We start from the raw sequence: 19,019 nt of genomic DNA on the forward strand, positions 1-19,019 counted from the left end.
TGGTTTTCCTTTATTCGGTCAAACTTCCACCACAGACAACAGGTTTTAAAACAGGAGTTGTGCTTACTGTTTGCTGTTATTCTTTCTAGTCTAGTGACTATATCCTACCTGTACCTGTATGCACCTTATATGACTACATTTCGCGGGGTTTGACCTTTAAATATACTGTCAATGGGTTTTGGCGCTCATGAGTCAAATCTCGTTGCATTGACTTCAATCGACCCGATCTATCGCGAGATGTCTAGAACTCGTCGCTTGGTAACGTTCAAACCACGCGGTCGAAAAGAGAACGTTACAACCGTCGTCCACCGTTAGCGGTTGATTCAAACACAAACTTTATCTTTCAGTCCGACATTAAACATGAGCCGTCTTCATACTTTGTCTCTGTTCAGACACACTGTGAGCAACAAGTCGTTTGAGCTGACGAGTAGACCTTGCCTGACTGAACCAACGCAGATAAAGTGACAACTTGTTTAGACACGTAACGTTACGCGGCCCCTACCGTTGCTACTGTGCCGAGCTGAGACGGTAACCTAACAACTCTTCCACATTAGCTGACTTACTAATGTACATTTAGCAACGTAGCTTACAAACCATATGAATTATCGGTGTACATGCATAATAAAAATGACAGTGGCTTTCAAACCTGTTTTTTCAAAGTGACCTCTTGAGTTTGAATTGAGTGTAAATGTTAAATGCTAGCTGAACGCTAGTGTTAATTGGCTAAAGTGAAGAGCTAATGTTGTAAATGTCCTCATTCATTGAGAAACTGTCCCCAATGGCTTTTACACCGACCAGACACTATTGTAGTCCAAATGCTTCAAATCAACATTAAGTTAGGTTTTACTTCTAATTAAAAAAAAAAAATCTCATTATCTAAAATTGACACATAACAAAAGCTGCATTATAGTGTTAATTTTTTTAGTTTTGAGTCATTAAAATATACATTTGAGCATTTAATTAACTTAATAATTAACCAACTTAACCTACATTATTCAGGGTTTTCCTGCAGTACTTTGTAATTGAGGTAGGCCGGATTAACCTGCTGCTTATTATTTATATGGATCCCAATGTGTTATTTGTCCTCCTGTGGTCTAACGTTACTATTCTTGGAATAATACCTGTCCTCAGGTTTACAGGTGCTCAACTCGGGTCAGGACAGGTAGAGTTTCTTAACCGGGTCCTCGGGGCAGAAACCTTTGTGGTCACTTCACCTGAAACAAAGACCACCTCTGTCTAATGATGCCTAATACAGCTCTATCAATACAGTAATGATAAAAACTTGATTTTAGTAGCACTTTTCTTAACATAGTTACAAAGTCGTTCAAAAGAGGTCATTAAAGACAGTAATAAAATTATACATTAAAAGTTAAAACCAGATCAGTGAGACTTAAGTAATTAAGTCAGTTAAAGTTTTAAAAGGTTTGTTTTTAGCTGAAAATACAGAAGTAGCAATAGTGAACAGTAATTAATTCCACAGTTTAGGTTTCATGAGCTCATATTTACTGTGACTTGTTCTCTGAGTTCATAACCTACTGGGAGAATTTACTTTTCCCTCAGCAAATACTGTATATTTAATGAGTGTTGCCACTGTTCATGTCTTCATATACTAATTAAATCTCTCACCACTGAAAAATGCATTTTTTGACTTGGGTTTTCTTAACTGACGCCTTCATGTTTTCACCTTATTGCTCGCATGATGTACTTGATGGTCATACAGATCTGTTCTTTCCTTACCCAACTGTGTTTTGGATTAGGATCTCAGACATGGACAGCGGCAGAAAGAAGATATCGATGAAGTGGCGACGAACTGCGGTCACGTCACCCACACATCTGCAGGAGAGAAATGCTGGCTTGGGCACACCGACTCGCTTGAATATGTCACCAAATGAAGATTCAAACACTTTGCCCCTCAGTGACTCTCCAGGTCCTGATGGTCTTGGATCACTGAGTCTGGACACTCCCAAAAGAAAGGCAGCGGTGCTTGGTGAAAGCACGCCCTCTTTAGGCAAAGTTAAGCTGAGAAAGCTTTCCAAGAGAAATAAAGCTAATTTCCTAACTTCACAGGTAAATCTTTAATATAAATCTTTCTCTGCCTATCTTTTAATTGTACATCAGTTTGTATCTAAACCTGATCACACCTGAGTCTCAGATGTGCTATCATGCAATATTTTACTGATTTATTTGTCCTTTTGCACTGTAACTATCAGGAGAAACCTATGGACAACTCATCCAAGCAGCTGGGATCCACAGAGAGCCTGCAGGCGTCACCTCCTCTGTCTCACTCTTTTGTCTTGAAAAAGAACGAGAGGACACCTGAGGAGGGGTCAAAGGCCATCTACAAGAGGGCATTGATTGCAGCCATCGACAGCACAGCGAATACCCCCCCGACTCGCACCAACAGCCTGTCGTTGCCATTTGTATCTTCACCAGTGAAGACCGACGAGGCCAGCCCGGCGTCACTTGACAGAACGGTCGTGAGTATCAGCTGTTCCTCGAGCAAACCTGAGAACAAATCTGAGGGCGCCAGCACTGACGAGGATGATCAGTGGTCCCCCTTTCGGATATCTAGTGACACAGAAGCCCAAGGTGACCACTCAGAGCTAAAAACAGACAGAAGGGTAAGTCAGCTAACGCCTAGTAATTGGTGTTTGTATTTAATTTCAGATGTTTTAGTTAAATAAAATGTGTTCATTTTCTTGTCTGTGATTTAATTTGTGTTCGTCTAACACATTTTTAAAATTTTTTTCATTTTTTTCATTTAAAGCAACCATAATATTTGTACAGAAGCCAGAAAATGTATGTTCTTCAAATACTGGAACCATAATATCATCATCAAGCCATTGAGGATTAAAAGCTAAAGAGATATTTTTTCATTATTCATGTTTTTCAGAGTGTTGTCATTAAAGGAAGAGATTCACCTGAGAAGTTTGTTGCTCAGGACTCACAGGTGTTTATAGAGGCAACCTCCCAAGACAAGTTATTTGCTGCAGAAGATGAAGTGGAAGCTGAGGACTTTGGCTCTCCCCTCCCTGTCCTCGAGTATATCCCACATTCTTCGTCTTATTTTGGAACTCCTCAGAGAGGCAGCCGACAATGGCAAAGTCCTTCAGTGAACACCCAGGATGCTACAGCTTCCTCTCTCGCCTTCATGTCCACTAATAAAACCAGTGCGGCCATGCAGGCAGCCGCCGGGGACATGGCGATGCCTTTCTCACCATCACAAAGGAGCGTTTTTGTCTCATACAAGCAGCCCTATTCACCAAACATGGGCCCTTCAGAGGCACCCAGAGCTGAGAATGTTTGCTCCTCCAATATTATGGCCCATTTATTGGATCCCTTTGCTCTGCCACTACACTCCAACAGAGGAGTATTGAACCCTTGCTACAGCTCCACAACCACGCGCAGACACTCGGATACTGGCTCTTTTATGCATTACTCCCCCAGCTCCTTCACTCATGGTGGCGCTCGTGAAAGAAGATTATCCATGGGGGCAGAACGTGTGTGCAGCAGTTACCCCTACCTGGACAATCAGGTTGGTTTCATAGACACACACTGCCATCTAGACATGCTCTACGGAAAACTTGCCTTCGGTGGGACGTTCAGGAGCTTTCGAAGGCAGTTCCAAAGCAGCTTTCCTCCAGAGTTCAGAGGCTGCATCGCCAACTTCTGCAACCCCGCGATCATGGTGAAGGAGGCCCTGTGGGAAGGTTTACTGGCTGAAGACATGGTCTGGGGGGCATTTGGGTGCCACCCCCACTTTGCCAAAGACTACTCCAATGTCCATGAACGCAACATACTGATGGCCATGAGGCATCCAAAAGCTGTGGCCTTTGGTGAGATGGGCCTGGACTATTCCCACAAAAACTCCACTAACGCCTCCAAGCAAAAACAGGTACGCTCTACTTTGATAGATTTAGAGTTGAAATAAAGAGTTTATCTTAAACTAGATAATAATGAATGTTCTGGTCCGTGTTTTGTTTCTCTGCCTTTCCATGAAGGTGTTTGAGCGTCAGTTGCGTTTGGCTGTGGCCATGCAGAAGCCTCTGGTGATCCACTGCAGGGACGCAGATGATGACCTGCTGACAATCATGAGGAAGTGTGTCCCTAGGGAGTACAAAATTCACAGGTGTGTGTGTGTGTGTGGAGGCAGATCATCTAATTGTTGGTTACTAACTAGTTAAAAAAATGTATAATCCAAAATATATATCTATATGTATCTCTGTGCAGTAGTTTTCACTTTGTAGGACTTGAGGATTATAACTTTAAGGACATTTCGAAGTGTAAACTGTTACACATTTAATCTGTGCGTTTTCTTTGTGGATTACTTTTGTTGTTTCCAGGCACTGTTTCACAAACAGTTATCCGGTGATCGAACCGTTCCTGGCAGAGTTCCCCAACATGTATGTGGGCTTCACAGCCCTGATTACCTACCTCAGGGCCGTCGAGGCCCGAGAGGCTGTCCGCCAGATCCCTCTTAACCGCATTGTGTTGGAGACAGACGCACCATACTTCCTGCCCAGACAGGTACCAAAACACTGCTCTAATGTCAATAAGGATTGCCAGGTTGATTTTTTTCCCTCAGCCCTTAATAGTAAATGAGAAATTATGCATCATCATTTATGTCAGCTCAACACACAACTGCTCTTTTGCCTCAAGTTCATCATTCAGTCAAGAATTAAAATTATTTACTTGTTTTTAAGTAAAGTGACTTGATTTTGTGGAGGGATGAGGGTCTCCTCAAAAATGTTAAAGGGAGTATACTCTTGGATAAGTATGTATATGTATATATATTCAACTCCTGTTAATCACCTTGGACTGCATAGTATTGGATCACAGATTGCACAAACCGCTTAAATCATGTAAACAACTTGGAAATTAGAGTGGAAAGAGTTAATCAATTAGTCGATTGAGATGATTTATCAAACCATTTTCATAGTCAGCTAAGTAATTTTTATAGGAAGCTGCCAATAATTGATTGGTTCCAGTTTTTGTTGTTGTTGGGACAAAACATGATATTTTGATAATGAAAATAATTGTTAGTTGCAGCCCTAATTCCTACCAATTTGATTTTGTCATTTAATTTAATTTTTCATTTCAAATCTATGAATGTTACCAAACAATTATATTTTTGATGTTGCCTAAGGTGCTGCTAACTCACGAAGCTTCAGGCCACTAAGGTCTAAAACTGTTGGTAGGGATGTCAAACCTGCACAAACCCCTTTTTTCTCAGATGTGAGGTGACCTCCACATTATTGTACCGTTGACAACGCTGTTACACAAACAGGAGTACATTTTGAATACATACATATGATGAGCGTGTCTCACTCGTAACAGGTGAAGAAGGATGTCTGCCGGTTTTCACATCCTGGAATGGGCATCCACACTCTGCAGGAGCTGAGCCTGCTGAAGGGGGAAGACATGGCCACGGTCCTCACCACCATCCGAAACAACACCACTCAGCTCTACGGCATTTGATCTTCAGAAGTGATGGATAAAAACTAGCAAGCAACGAGCAAACAAAGTGTTTTTGAAGCTGGTTTGTGACACAAATATCTTATGTGTCTTTTTGTTTTAGAGTTATTAATCGTCCATGTGGGAATGTCGGAATATGGAGTCTCATTTTAATCAACCCGAACGACTCTTGAAAACAGTGACTGAAATGAAAATGTCTCTTGTCTAATCGAGTCACTGCATATCATTGTTTATCTAATTATATTTGAGCTAATTGTTCATCATAGAAATTAATTCCTGAGCAGTTTTGCTTTTAAGTTGTTTTTGCTGTGTTACCATAATTTGACATCCCTTGCCTTGTTCTAATTTGTCTGGATGTTTGTGTTGTCTGTTTGGTTTGATACACATTAAAAGCCTTTAACCCTGCTTTTTTATTGTATTGATTAATGCACATAGGTGTAAGATGGAAGAGCGTAAAGTAAAGTAAAGTATGTCTGTAATACAGCGATGCAAACGTGGTGTTTGCCGCGAGTAAATCTTATTTTGTATTGAAGAAAGGAAGTGGCTGTGAGACGAGTCCATTAGCTTGCTTTAATACCGCCATGTTCGGCATGCGCATTTGGCTTGAGTGCATTTTATTTTGAGAATGAGCCTGACCTACTTTTTGTAGTGGTTAGAGTATGCCATCCGAGGGTTTGATTAATGGTAGATGTGTCTCTTGTATATCGGGTTTGACAAAAGGGATGTGTTAAAACATACATTCACCCTTTTCCGGGTTCTTAGTGAAAACGTGGCACAGGGGCACATCATGTTCACGGCTGTACATCCGTGCTCATTAAAGGCAGCAAGCAGTACGTGCTTTGCTGTGTTTGACCTAGTTCTTGAGATCTGAACAGGAAGTTGCATAACCTTGTTATAGGACTTTGATGTTCGCCCCTTGAATAAAACACGTAGAGGTAGAGACCCTAAAAAAACCTTTGGAGCAGAAGCAGCAGACTTCAGGACTGTATCTACTAACTACTGTAGTTGTATTTAATGTCCATTTTCTGTTTTGGTTCTTTGGTCAAATGAAAACTTAAAAGAGACGTATGTCAGAAAATAAAAGCCTGGAAACCATTTTCAATTACATATTCTAATTAAAGGGAGGAACACATCATTTTCATTTCATTGTCCTCCATTTCACCCAGAATCTTGACCTTGAGTTTCTTTAAGTTGAATACCTTCCAAAGATGAGACAGAGAGGCAAAAGGTTAATTGATGCTTTATTTTTAAGAGCACATGTTGGTCTCTGATGACAAAGAAGGGTCATGTGATGACTGCTGAACCACTGATGAAGACTGGGATTTGGTTGAAAGCTACAAAACTACACTGTGTTCAAATTATTTTGCCAAATTTTAGACATTCATGGTTTAACCTGCCAAACAGTTGGCAGGGCTGGACATCAGTCATGTTTCTAGGATTTAGTTGTACAAACTGTAACTTAATTAGCTCCCAGTCTGAGTAACAATGAAGAGCCCCGAGCTAAATAATACATTAATATTTGAAAGAAACCAGCATGTTTTCACTATCTAATATAGTTAAATATTAAAGGCACTGAGACCAGATTAGACATTCTTGATCATGATCTTCAAAGTTGTCATGTTGTCTCTGAAATGAGATGAAACATTATGTTAAAAATAATATTGGCTGAAGGGAACACAACTTTGTTATGTATAAAACAGGAACCAGGCAAACCTGCTGTGTCCCTGTTCCCCAGCAGATGCTGAATGATCTCCTGCAGCGCTACACCGTACTCCTCAAAGTCCTCTTCTCTCACAGTGACGCCAATTTCAAAGGGCGCACTTATCTGCTCGGGGGAGAGGAAGACCATCGAGTTAGAGGAATGAGTTTGGGTGGTGTGTGGTAGTCATCATGAGTGTGATTTCCGCTCACTGTGATGTGGTTGTCCTCAGTGGGCTGACTGGGCTCCTCCATGGTTTGGCGGCCGACCCTGGAAGACTTGCCTCTGCTCTGTGGTTGAACCGAGAAATGTCATGATTGTAACCAACTCAGCTTTACATTAGAAGTTCAAATGCAGTCAGAGATTTACATACTTCTCAGATCTTGAATAAAGTATAGTAAACAATTAAGTTATATCATTGTATTATCCATACAGCCCTTAATTCATTTCATGTGATGTGTCACATTTCCCTCTTTACTCCTCCAAATTTAAAAATCATTGTAGGACAACATGCCTGCAGACTGACAAAAACACTTGAAGATATAATTACGGGTGCAATTTTCACATATCCCAAAGATAAATAGTTTCAGTCACATTACAACACATTAAACTTAAAAATTCGCCAGAAATGTGCACACACTGAGATGGCAGGAGCTTAAATAAGCCTGTTATCCTCTAAATAATGATGCAAAGAAACATGATTAAGTGTAAATTATCGATGCATAGTCACACTACCAGTTCATTGTTAACTTAATATAACTCCATCTTCCTTATGTTGAACATGATGATGGTTTCATATTCAGAACAGCAGGATTCAAAGGAAACAGATACACACATCATTTAATTCTTATATTTTCACAAAGAATTAAAGTGTTAATAAATATATTAAATATAACCCAAATGTGTTGTGTTAAATGAAACTTTACCTGAGGTTTTTGTGAAGGGCTGAGGAAGCTGGAGCCCGCGCTGGTTGACTTGCACCACAAGGTCAGAGAGCAGAACAGAACCACCAGCAAACAGGTATTTCTTTTCAAAAACATGGTGGAAGGAAGATCTCAGCTGTTCAATCTACTACAGACAGTATGAGGACAAAGTCTACCATGTAAATGTGTTGAGCTGCTGAACATCGATGTGAATTCAGCTTCTGGCTTCATACCTTTATGTACCTTTCATCCTCTTTCATTTTGGTTTAAAAATGCTTTCGATATAATAGTAACAGGTACTTGCTGTCATATCCTGGCAGCATTGGACTGTTCAAATGTTTAAATTGATAACAAAGTTGGCATTTTTCTGTTGCAACCTGTTTTAGCCGGCTGATCACCTATTGTATTCAATGGGGTGATGGAGGTAATAGTATCGCTGTCATAGAGATACAGATAAATGGGACTGATTCAGCCTGTTACGCACGACTACAGCAACATACCAATATTGAGCTATTATGTGTAATGTACGTGGAAAATATGACAGATAGTGTTTAATTAGAGAGAACACTAACAATCTCAACACAGTTAAATATTAAGGTTGATAATAAACAATCACACTGCTTAACAGTAAAGAACTATTTTAATATGCCTTAAGTGAATGTAGTGTAAACAGATATTTGATTATGTGGTAAAACTAACAGGCCGTGCCATTATTTTTCTGTTTTAGCTGTAAAATCAGGCTACAAACCAATATTTAAACTAAATTAAAACGGATTATAAGTATTATTAATGCTAGTAATTATTTTGAGATGAGAATGTGTGCAGGATGTGATTGTTTTTTTGTTTTTATTGGGTTGTAATAGATCTAAATCCATGCAACCTCGATATAAGACACATTCAGCAGCTACTCACACACGATACTTCTACCTCTTTCTCCACATGTAATTTAGATATACGTTTTTCTTTTGAAAGTTACTGTAACATAAGCCATAGTTCAGGAAATAATAGCTCTCAATAAATAATTTATTTATTTAATTTATTTATTTAAATAATTTGTGAAATTGTGATGTTTTCCAACTTTATCCCAACCTTTTAATTTTCCATTCAGTGTTTATTGATCTTACAATCTTTTAGTACAAAACGTTCACGCATCATACATACTGTAGGAGTGTTAGCTCGTCTATCTGGAAGATGGACACCTCACATAGGTATAATACCCGGGTGCCTGACACAATTCAAATACTGCTACTCGGCATATGTAGGAGTACACGTAAGCTGAGCTACCACACACTGAGGAGTGTGATCAAATGGCTTGGAAGCAGATAAGAGGTATCAAAGAGAACATTTTTAATGGTGAATGTTGTGTTCTTTATGAATAAGACACATTATTGACTATTAGAACTTCGCCCGGGAGCATTGACGTCTCATGTAAAGAAGAAGTAAAAGGCTGAGGTCTAGGTCAGAGGAGTTTAACCTGATCTAATATTGACTGTAATCTCATGCTGGGAACTGCACCTCTGCTGGATATATTTATTTCTGTGTACCAGCCGAGAGGACTGAATCTAACATCATGTATTAGAGTTGCAGAGGTAGAGGAGGAAGAGTGAAGAAGAAGATGTCCTGAGGAGGCGGATCCACCAGAACATCAGGGGCAAGGTTACTATAAGAGGTTCCAAAATATTTTAGCACAGTCATTTCATTCGGAGGCCTGGGAGCTTCGATCGGTTTGTTGTCTTCTCCCAGGATGAAGATTATCACAATAAAAAGAAACCGGAAAGACATCATACACAACCTTTTTAGCTTTTAACTACCACATAATCTACCTTTTCTATAACGCTCGGTTAGAGGAGTCAGGTCATAAAGACTTCCAGAGGACTGGATAGGAAAAAATGTACCAGGCAAGAGCAGTTTGGGATAGTTCGAGCGTACTCAATGATTTACTCATATTCCCCACAGACAAGTGCTCTGTGATTATGTGGTGGAAACATTAGAATATTTGTTTACTCGGTGTGTGCATGTGGCAATATTTTGGCCTGATTTCTAGTTAGAGCTTAAAACATATTTATATGGAAAAGAACATGGTTTGTTATTAATAGTCACCAATTCTAGTTTCTCCGGCAATGAACAATGTTAATTTGCTCATTAATGAATAATAGTAAATTAGTTAATAACAATAAACTAAATTGTACAACATTGTTCATAATATAAAATGTTTGAACTAAATACCATCTTATATTAAAACAAAATAACAAACAGATCTGAACATATATCATCAAGCACTTTCACATTTAAAAACTTGAACATTTTATATAAATTTAACCAAACTATTAACTTATGTAAACTCTTGAATATTTTACTGGCTTAAATTAACCTCTTGTGTTATGTGTGTTTGTTTTAATTTGTGTTAAATGTATGTATGTCTTTGTCTATTTTGTTTTGACTGAAAAGTTTGAGAGTTTATATAAAATAAGCCACTAGCTGACTCGTCCAGCAGGTGGCGCCATTAAAACCGGAAGAAGATGAAGAAAAACACCGACGAAGAAGAAGTCGGTCACAGTTAGCTAACGCAGCCCTGTCAGTAGGTAATGGCGCAGAAAAGAGTTAGTAAACATGGATAAAAAGAAGAAACCCTTCGATGTTACTGCTTCATCGGTGAGTTACACTGAGAACAGCCTTACACACATTTTATTGATACACTGCTCGGCTGTGGGGCGTTTAATTAATCGATAATATCAGCTAATGTTAGCTTGCTGTCAGGCTATATTGAAGTGTTTACAGATGCCAAAGAATCATCATTTAAAGCTTATTGTTTTATTTTGGTAAACATGTTGTTTTTTTGCAGCTAGTGGACCTTAAAGCGGAGCTGTACAGAAAGCAGGAACAATTCAAACAGGACAGACTTGGGCAAGAAAACGCCGCTGGATTCTCATCAAGATCCAAAGTGAAGGTACAGTTAGTTTTAGTTTGGGATGTATTTGTGTGTTGTGTATTTTGCTTGTGTAACTACACATTGAGATCACTAAGCAGTGTCTTCATGCTCCTGTGTAGAAACCTAATGTGTGGAGCAAACAAAATGCTGGTGTTTCAGCAAGAGCCGAGAAAGATGCAGAGCAGCTGGCTGAGGAGCAGAACAGCCTCGATACAGCAAAGTGAGTTATTATAAGTAATTATACAGGAGATAGACTTACTGTCATATTGTAATGGTGACCAAAGCCTCTGACTCCTCATTTATCTTTGTATGACAGACGCAAGCTGGAGGAGAAAGCCAAACTTTACGAGCAAATGACAAAAGGAGACTTTCCAGGTTGGTGGAGTATAAATGATATCATCCTTAATTGTAGTCGTCTGGCACAATGTGTTCATTTTGTAATCAACTTGTCTCTTTATACGTCAGATGAAGAGACAGAGGGACTGTTCCTGGTTGACTTCACCCAGAAGATTATTGATAAAAAGAGAGAGACACTTGCACAGAAGGAGAGAGATGACGAGGAAAGAAACAACTCGTCTCCTATCCCTCCTCCTGAAAACCCAAACGAGGAATGGTAACGAGATAAATTCATTTGAAAGGGTTTGGAAATATGTAGTATAGTTAGTTTGTTGTTTTATTAAGTTGTTTAACTAGTACTGCCATTACTAACCTCAAAAATGCTAGTTAAAATGAAAACAGTTGTCGTAACATAATTATAAGTACATAATTATTAGACCGTGCTCATGCTGCATTGTTCCCTGTAGGGTGGATTATGTGGACGCTTTGGGCCGATCTCGAAGGTGCATGAAGAAAGACCTGCCAAATTTTAAGAAAATGGACCAAGACCTTAAAGGAAAAGGGTAAATATTCTACAAATACTAATATCAGACAAGTAGACTATTTTTATGTCTAATACGTGTCTGGAGGGAATCTTTAAATGTGCAGGTGAAGGTTTCTTAAGATTAGACACTGGGTGTGATGTTGGGAACTTCAGCTCTTTTGGATGTGATTATTTCATTTAGAAAAGCCTCAGCTGACTTACTCTCAGAGGACATGCGTCGAGAGCTGCAGAGGCAGGAGTGGGAGAGAGAGGAAGAGGAGGCTATGAAGAGGCCAGTCGGACCAATCCACTACGAGGATATCAGGGGACAAGGTTACTGTTAAAGCATTTCTAAAATGTTACCGAGAACATTTAAATGGTGTATTTGGGCTGTAGAGAGAATTTTCTCTGTCTGTTCATCTCAGAGGCTCGGGAGCTCGGTGTTGGTTACTTTTCGTTCTCTCAGGATGAAGAGCACCGCCGAAAGCAGAGAGACACTCTGGACATGCTCAGAGACCAGGTGAGCTGCTGATCAACTGACTGATATAAACACTGAAATATATCAATATCTTTTGCCCCCTTCCCTTGATCACCTCGCATCACACTACAAGCATACTCTCACATCGATGTCCATTAAACACATCCACCCATAACTGGACTGACAAACATATGTTGTCCATATTCATCTTTGCATTTTCTTCATTTTGCTCAGTACATGCCCACTGTTTTGACAAAGCTGCTACACATTTAATGTCCTATACTTGTTCTATTAAATGAATAAAAGCTATTTTGAGTCTAAACAGATGATTAATTCCCCCTTTTTAGTTTTTGCTTACCCTTTGTTTCTCTTTTACATCTGTCCCGTCCTTCAGACAACAGAGCAACGCACTAAGAGGGAACAACTGAAGGAGAAGAGGCAGGCCATCCTGCAGGCCCGACTGGCCAAAGTGAGGCAGAGGAAGACAAAGAAGGTCAAGCTGGATGGCACTGAGGACGAGCCGGGAGAGGAGAATGAAGGTTAGAATCCACACAAACCGCAGATCAAATGCAGCTGTGAGCTGTTGGCTCTGTTTGATATATTAGAATTACAGCAGTGACCACGTTGAAGTGAATGGAGGATTGTTTTGAATTGTTTGTCCTAGGAGATGAGAGGGAACCTGAATTAATTGGACCCTCACCTCCACCAGAGGAGTTCCCAGAGGTCAGCACAGTGAAGAAGGTGGAAGTGGAGATCCAGGAAAGAAAGGACACCAAACCAGGAGTTCCTCATGTCAGAGAATGGGACAGAGGCAAAGGTAAGCCTCATTATTTAAAGCACCTAAATTCACATCATCTTTGACTACAAGGCTGATTCAGATAACTCTCTGCTATAGGCTGTAGTATTGTTGAGGCATTGTGCATCATTTTTTTGCAGTAAATGTAGGTGTTTCTTCACTCACTTTGGCAATTAGCCATCTAAAAAATTCACAAGTGGCAAGTAAATTTAACGGTTATATAGATGTTCATCTCTCTGCCCTTTTTGTGGTCATTTGTTTGAGGGCTGTAGATATATATAATTAAATGTGTCATTGATAAGACAAGAATTCAAACTGAATTGTGTGTGCAGTAGATAATTGTGCTTCCTTTTTCTTGCAGAGTTTATGTTCAGTGAATGGAAATCTCGATGTCGCGAAGAGCGAGATTCAGAATTTGCGCCTCCCTCTGCGTACTTTACTGAGGGGAAGAGACAGAAACTAGGGAAGAATGTAACTCAGGAGAATAAATCTAAAATGTCCTTCAAGTGGACGAAAGGCCCAGGAGGAATCTCCGAGAGCAAGGAGGAACTACAATCTGAGCCTAAAACTGCTCCCTCACCTCCTCAACCTCCTCAACCTCCTCAACCTCCTCAACCTTCTCAACCTTCTCAACCTCCTCAACAAAACCCACCTACTCCTTCACAACCACAGGTGTCATCACAGTCATCTCCTTCAGATCACCCAGCAGCTCCAGCTCCAGAGTCTGCTCCCCCTTTTAATCCCCAGTATCACCCTCCTCCATTTTATCCTCCGTTTCTTCCTCCTCCTCAGTTTGCTGTACCACCTCACCTGCTTCCTCAGTTTCCCCCTCAGTACCCAAACCAGTACCCAAACCAGTACCCAAACCAGTACCCCCCTCAGTACCCCCCTCAGTATCCGCCTCAGTATCCGCCTCAGCAGCCCCTCCAGCCTGCAGACTTCAGCCAGGCCCAGCAGCCTGCACAGAGTATAGACGACATGCTGTCCTTTTACAGGAACTCTTCCTGATCTCTCTCTCTAAATATTTCTGGGTATATATTTCACAACAGAACTCAATGTCTCAGCTCTTTGGAGTTTTACTATTTAATAGATAATAGCAATTTAGCTAAATTTCTGGATCTGCTTAGGGTGTTCAGGCTCAGGGGAGAGAGGGTAGTACATAGGCCTACTGGACAGCTCACCAGGGACAAGGCAAAGAAGCACATTCACACCCAACAGTGTTTTCCTTTTAAAGTTATAACTAACACTCAGACGTTACTTTATGAAAATCAATGTTTGCAATAATGGAAAAATAAAAATCCCAATTTTGGAAAAATTACAGACTGAAGGCCTCATCTATAATCATTTACTGGATGTTATGTTGATAAGTTGTGACTGGATTCTCCAACAGGAATGGACTGAAGCACATTGTGCAGTTCAAAGCAGGCTGTAGGCGAAGCCACAAGAGGTCACAATTGTACAAGTTGTTTGGGGGGTTTGCCAACGTAATAAAAGGTCCAATGTAACACAATTTAATGTGCAACATAATGACCATTTGAGTTTATTTATCCAGATTATAATAACATTTTTAAGACTTATTACTTAACAGGCTTTTGAACTCTAAGTCTTACTATGGGGACAATCACACACACGTAGACGGGTAACAAAGGAAAAACCTGAATGCGAGTGGAGAAATATGACAAATGCATATGCTTTTATACAGGACATTGAACGGTTAGATGAGAATGAAAATGATGTGAATCAAGAACACCTATAGGAGAATGGAGAGGGGTGCAGAGACTACAAGGTTTGTGTTGGTTTTTCCTCAAGAGTGTAGGAAAGTGAAAGGAAAGGAGAAACTAAGGTTGCTGCAAAAACATGAAAAACGCAAACTAATTGTGTTATTTATTCTTATTTACAGACAGTATTATGTGTATGGGAGGTTTCTACAGTAGCCCAGAACAGATAAACCAAACACTGGCTCTATAAGGGAGCTTTGTGCAGTTTCTCCTACATGCTTGAAGGGCTGAATTCAAAAGCTGTATTAAAATGGTTGCAATCTGCAACTTCACCACTAGATGCCACTGAATCGTAGTCCGCACACTGGTCCTCTAACTATGTGAGGTTATCTCAAAGGGCTGAATGTCACCGGTTTTAATTAATACTAACAAAACAGTAGCCTTTTACTGGCAGAGACCTGTGCCCGAAAGCAGAATCAATTATACCGATACAGGAAATGAAGACTTTTAGTCTTATAGTTAGTGGATTACATTGGTGTACATGTGTTGAAATGTGACACGGACACAGTCAATTGTCTGACTCTGACCTCCGCCCCATCCTGGTCCACAGGAACCGTGTGAGACCTGAAACATGTCAGGAAACAAGGGGAGCTATTCACAAGAGTTGATAGTTGCCAGTGGTTTGATTAATGAGAGCTGGAACTACAACTTGACCACAGATCAAAGACCAGATCACCCCATTACCCTCTTAATTAGATATTTGGCTTGATTTCTGGCTCCCTCCATTTCCTCTCTCAGGCAGGAGAATAGGTAGTTAGGCACTTGGTGTGTTATGTGGATCTCCTGTATGAAGAGGTGGTTCTCTTCCTGGTGTGGTGGACTGTTGGCCCCACTGTGACCTTAAACACTGTGTTTTTTCCCCCATTTGTTCTTGCAGCCTTGAGTGAGACCAGTTCAAGCACAGCAGACAGCCTCAGCACTGTCCCCCTGGTAAATGTGTGTGTATGTACGTACATCCGTGTGTTCATGTACAGTGTTTAAACCCTGTTTCTATAGTAGCTGATAACACTGTGTTCTGCTACATGCTACTAAATCCTACACACTGGTCCTTTAGGTGTGTATGCACGTGAACTATGAAGAATACTATGCTTTTGTCGGAACAGTTGAAGCCAATTAGCTGCCTGAGTAAATTTGCTACCTAGGAGGTAAGATGATGCTGATGTAGTGACAACACTTCTCGGAGTGATACTCATACAGCGATTTAAAATGCTCTGACTGCAATGCTGACAACAATAAAGGAAAGCTCTGTTGACGTTTACAACAGAATAATTCAGCACCAATAAGAGTAAACAGAGGCAGCTTCATTTCGTTTGTTTTTTGCTACGGTAATGTCAGTCTATTGGTTCCCCACTTTGGTTCAGACTGTGCATATATAATATTTATAGGTTTTCATTAGTGTATAATCACCTGAATATAGGAATCGTTGTCTTTCCATTACCTTGGAATTAGTCGCTTTTATCTAGAGAGGAAGCGGATCCTCTTCCATTTCTTTTGTGTCCACACTTTATTCTTTCTCCTACACATCTGGAGGGCTGAGCTGTATTCAAATGTTTGCAATCTGCAACTTCACTAAATGCAACTGAATCTGGTCCTTCAAATATCTCAACAGCTATTGGATGAATTATCAGGAATTTTTGTACGGACATTTGTGGTTTCCAGAGGATGAATCCTATTGACTTTTCATATCAAGTGCCACCATGAGGTTGACATTTCTGTCTACCTACTGGATAGACTGGAATGGGATTTAGGACAGACATTCATTGTTAGACATCTACTTTCCCTTCAACCATACAGTAAACTAACCATGCGAGGCAGCTGGACCACAAAATCACAGGATCCCGCAACAATCCATCAGGCCAGGCTTAAATTTACAGTGATAGTGGACCAATCAGCTTCCTTTGAGGAGAAACTGGCAGCCAGTGGACGCTAGACGACACAGCGAGAAGACAATGTTCACTGTACATTTAAATAGGCTGTCACAAACAGGCCCACTAACACGCTGCCAGCTACAGTTGTGCAAACACAAAAACATTACACGTTAAACATCAGCATGCTGGGATTTTTGTTATGATGTAAGCATGTAGCTCTGTAGCACGTACAGCACAAATAACTGAAAGAATAAAATAGAAATATGTGCATCTCCTCAGCTTAATTTGGCTTGCTGACTCACCTCTTGAATGCGTCTAATCACTTATAAGGGACAGGAAGGTGTGTCTCATTGACAGATCTGCCCTCCTCTCAGGGACCAGCTGCACTGAGAAATGATCTCTGCATTTAGCTGTGGCAATTTAATCCTGCTGTGGCTGAGGAAAATGGCAACATGCTGTTTTCATAATAGGAAATAAATTACCTTCAGCACATGGAAACGGCTTCAGATCTAATGTAGTAAAGTAGTTTAGTTTTATTGATATTCTTTGTAAAGTATTATCTGTTTAACCAGCAGCCACTTGTTCAGACACACTGTCACACACACACACACACACACACACACACACACACAGTGCAGGTGTCAGTTTACTGTTGGTATTCCTTATAGTGCAGCTATAAAACTACTGTAGCACTGGAGCTAATGGAGCCTTTACGAGGAAGGATACGAGGTGAAGATATCTGACACTTGTTCCTCAATAATCTTGTCTTATGTCCTCTAGACCTGAGCCGGCCATCAATGTTGTCTTTATGGCACTATAGGTCCTTAATCCAGAGAGGGAAGGAAGGTCAGGTCTGGCCCTGTGTAATGCAGTTTTACTGGGATAAAAGGCAACCAAGGCATAGCCGGGACAACAAGCTGCCCTGTTTACCCCCCTTAAATGTCATACATACATCCCTTTAAAGGCTTGACAGGATAAGATATAGTCATATTCAGAGTTGTGCAGAGGTTTCATGAGTTTGTGTGGTATTAGTCTGGATCTCCCCTGGATTGTGTCTGTATTGATCATCATCTGTAACGGCTCTCAAAATCTAAAAAAGGTAAACGGCCAGGCACAGGGCAGAAGCAAGATGCCGAGTCTAACAGATATTAATGTTTGAAAGACAGTTGCTAAGACATTTTTTCGGACAACTTTCACCAGGTAGTTAAAACTAAAAAAATTGATCACAAAAACACCAACAATGCTGTCTATAACACCTAAAGTAAAATACGTACAGACCTCTAAACCAGACTTTGTACAGTATAGAAACTATTCAAGAATTTTATAATTTCTTTCAGATACCAATGAGACGTAAAACAAGTCTTAGCCTTAAAATGTCTTTAATCATTCTAATTAATCAAGTTACTCAAATAAAATAAATTAACTTTAAATTAATTTTGTAAATAGAAGAATAAAATGTTTTTGGGATTTGTGAACTATGTACAGTTGCTGAGTTGCTGAGAACTATGTACAGTTGCTGAGTCTTTGTAATACATTTTGGTTTATTCGCTTTCTAGTGAAAAGTTAGAAGATTAGAAGATCGATGCACTCTTATATCTGTAGTCAGTTAGCTTAGCTTAGCATAAAGACTGGAAACAGCTAGGCTCTGTCCAAAGGCAAAACAAATGCACCCAGCAGCACCATAAAGCTCACTAATTAACACACTATATCTTGTTTGTTTAATCTGTTCGGACGAACAACAATTTGCCATTTTACCTGACTATCTCTGGGAGCACTAACCTCCTGAAGTCTCTTCACTTTACTTACTGCTGTAAAATCACACAGGTCTTCCCCATCTGCACACAGCTTACTGCTGGCATAACTCCAGTGAGAACCAGACACAGTACAAGCTCAGAGAAGACATTCGTCTATAAGAGGTTTTTAATTCTCGGGGCAGTTTTATGATGCAGAGTTTCAATGACCCAACTGGGTACTGAACTCACAAACTGGGGGAATCAAACTCATAAATTGTCAATCGCAGTGCAAATGCTGCAACTCCGAGTTTACTGAGCTGGATAAATCTTTGATATTGGAAGGGTTCCTCAACAAAAAAGCAGTGCAATTTTACACTGAAACAAAGACACAAAAATAGCCGGATTTTGAGCTTTTAAGATCAGTTAAAGATTCTTCTTTAAACTACCGACATTAACATAAAAACAAGTGAAGGGAATAAAG

The 19,019-nt window shown here is 40.1% G+C and overlaps 3 protein-coding genes across 4 annotated transcripts; 2 read left to right on the forward strand and 1 right to left on the reverse strand.

The window, feature by feature from the left end:
* Positions 1 to 290: 290 nt before the first annotated feature.
* Positions 291 to 5,897, forward strand: tatdn2 (TatD DNase domain containing 2). 2 transcript variants are annotated; one of them, XM_035661281.1, is made up of 7 exons: positions 291 to 528; positions 1,758 to 2,067; positions 2,211 to 2,621; positions 2,894 to 3,895; positions 4,002 to 4,129; positions 4,344 to 4,527; positions 5,338 to 5,478. In XM_035661281.1, the coding sequence occupies exons 2-7, from the start codon at positions 1,768 to 1,770 to the stop codon at positions 5,476 to 5,478; spliced, it is 2,166 nt and encodes a 721-aa protein (XP_035517174.1). In that variant the 5' UTR covers positions 291 to 528; positions 1,758 to 1,767. The 2 variants fall into 2 exon arrangements, with proteins under 2 accessions (XP_035517174.1, XP_035517173.1); XM_035661280.1 differs by lacking the exon at positions 291 to 528 and having other exon boundaries at positions 1,768 to 2,067; positions 5,338 to 5,897.
* A 1,193-nt stretch (positions 5,898 to 7,090) lies between these two features.
* ghrl (ghrelin/obestatin prepropeptide) lies at positions 7,091 to 8,214 on the reverse strand. The gene is made up of 4 exons (XM_035661720.1): positions 8,101 to 8,214; positions 7,387 to 7,464; positions 7,189 to 7,300; positions 7,091 to 7,101 (listed from the first exon to the last, which is right to left on the reverse strand). Exons 1-4 carry the CDS (start codon positions 8,212 to 8,214, stop codon positions 7,091 to 7,093), a joined length of 315 nt encoding a protein of 104 aa, XP_035517613.1.
* A 2,401-nt stretch (positions 8,215 to 10,615) lies between these two features.
* ccdc174 (coiled-coil domain containing 174) lies at positions 10,616 to 14,474 on the forward strand. Its single transcript, XM_035662713.1, has 11 exons — positions 10,616 to 10,749; positions 10,940 to 11,044; positions 11,146 to 11,246; positions 11,343 to 11,401; positions 11,492 to 11,639; positions 11,830 to 11,925; positions 12,088 to 12,218; positions 12,311 to 12,405; positions 12,758 to 12,902; positions 13,028 to 13,180; positions 13,521 to 14,474. The coding sequence occupies exons 1-11, from the start codon at positions 10,708 to 10,710 to the stop codon at positions 14,165 to 14,167; spliced, it is 1,722 nt and encodes a 573-aa protein (XP_035518606.1). The 5' UTR covers positions 10,616 to 10,707; the 3' UTR covers positions 14,168 to 14,474.
* The last annotated feature ends 4,545 nt before the right edge of the window (positions 14,475 to 19,019 follow it).

The sequence above is a fragment of the Morone saxatilis genome, unplaced genomic scaffold, assembly GCF_004916995.1.
Source record: "Morone saxatilis isolate NCDOM2014 unplaced genomic scaffold, NCSU_SB_2.0 Contig18, whole genome shotgun sequence".
Taxonomy (NCBI): domain Eukaryota; kingdom Metazoa; phylum Chordata; class Actinopteri; family Moronidae; genus Morone; species Morone saxatilis.

Bases quoted from the DNA above. Each gene is read 5' to 3' on its own strand.
- ghrl (XM_035661720.1), bottom strand. From the start codon at position 8,214: ATGTTTTTGAAAAGAAATACCTGTTTGCTGGTGGTTCTGTTCTGCTCT. The intron at 7,465-8,100 runs GTAAAGTTTCAT...GTTCAACCACAG, and splicing joins GCCCTTCACAAAAACCTCAG to AGCAGAGGCAAGTCTTCCAG. The intron at 7,301-7,386 runs GTGAGCGGAAAT...TCCCCCGAGCAG, and splicing joins CTGAGGACAACCACATCACA to ATAAGTGCGCCCTTTGAAAT.
- tatdn2 (XM_035661281.1), top strand. From the start codon at position 1,768: ATGGACAGCGGCAGAAAGAAGATATCGATGAAGTGGCGACGAACTGCG. The intron at 2,068-2,210 runs GTAAATCTTTAA...TGTAACTATCAG, and splicing joins CTAATTTCCTAACTTCACAG to GAGAAACCTATGGACAACTC. The intron at 4,130-4,343 runs GTGTGTGTGTGT...TGTTGTTTCCAG, and splicing joins AGGGAGTACAAAATTCACAG to GCACTGTTTCACAAACAGTT.
- ccdc174 (XM_035662713.1), top strand. From the start codon at position 10,708: ATGGATAAAAAGAAGAAACCCTTCGATGTTACTGCTTCATCG. The intron at 11,045-11,145 runs GTACAGTTAGTT...GCTCCTGTGTAG, and splicing joins CATCAAGATCCAAAGTGAAG to AAACCTAATGTGTGGAGCAA. The intron at 11,926-12,087 runs GTAAATATTCTA...TATTTCATTTAG, and splicing joins CAAGACCTTAAAGGAAAAGG to AAAAGCCTCAGCTGACTTAC.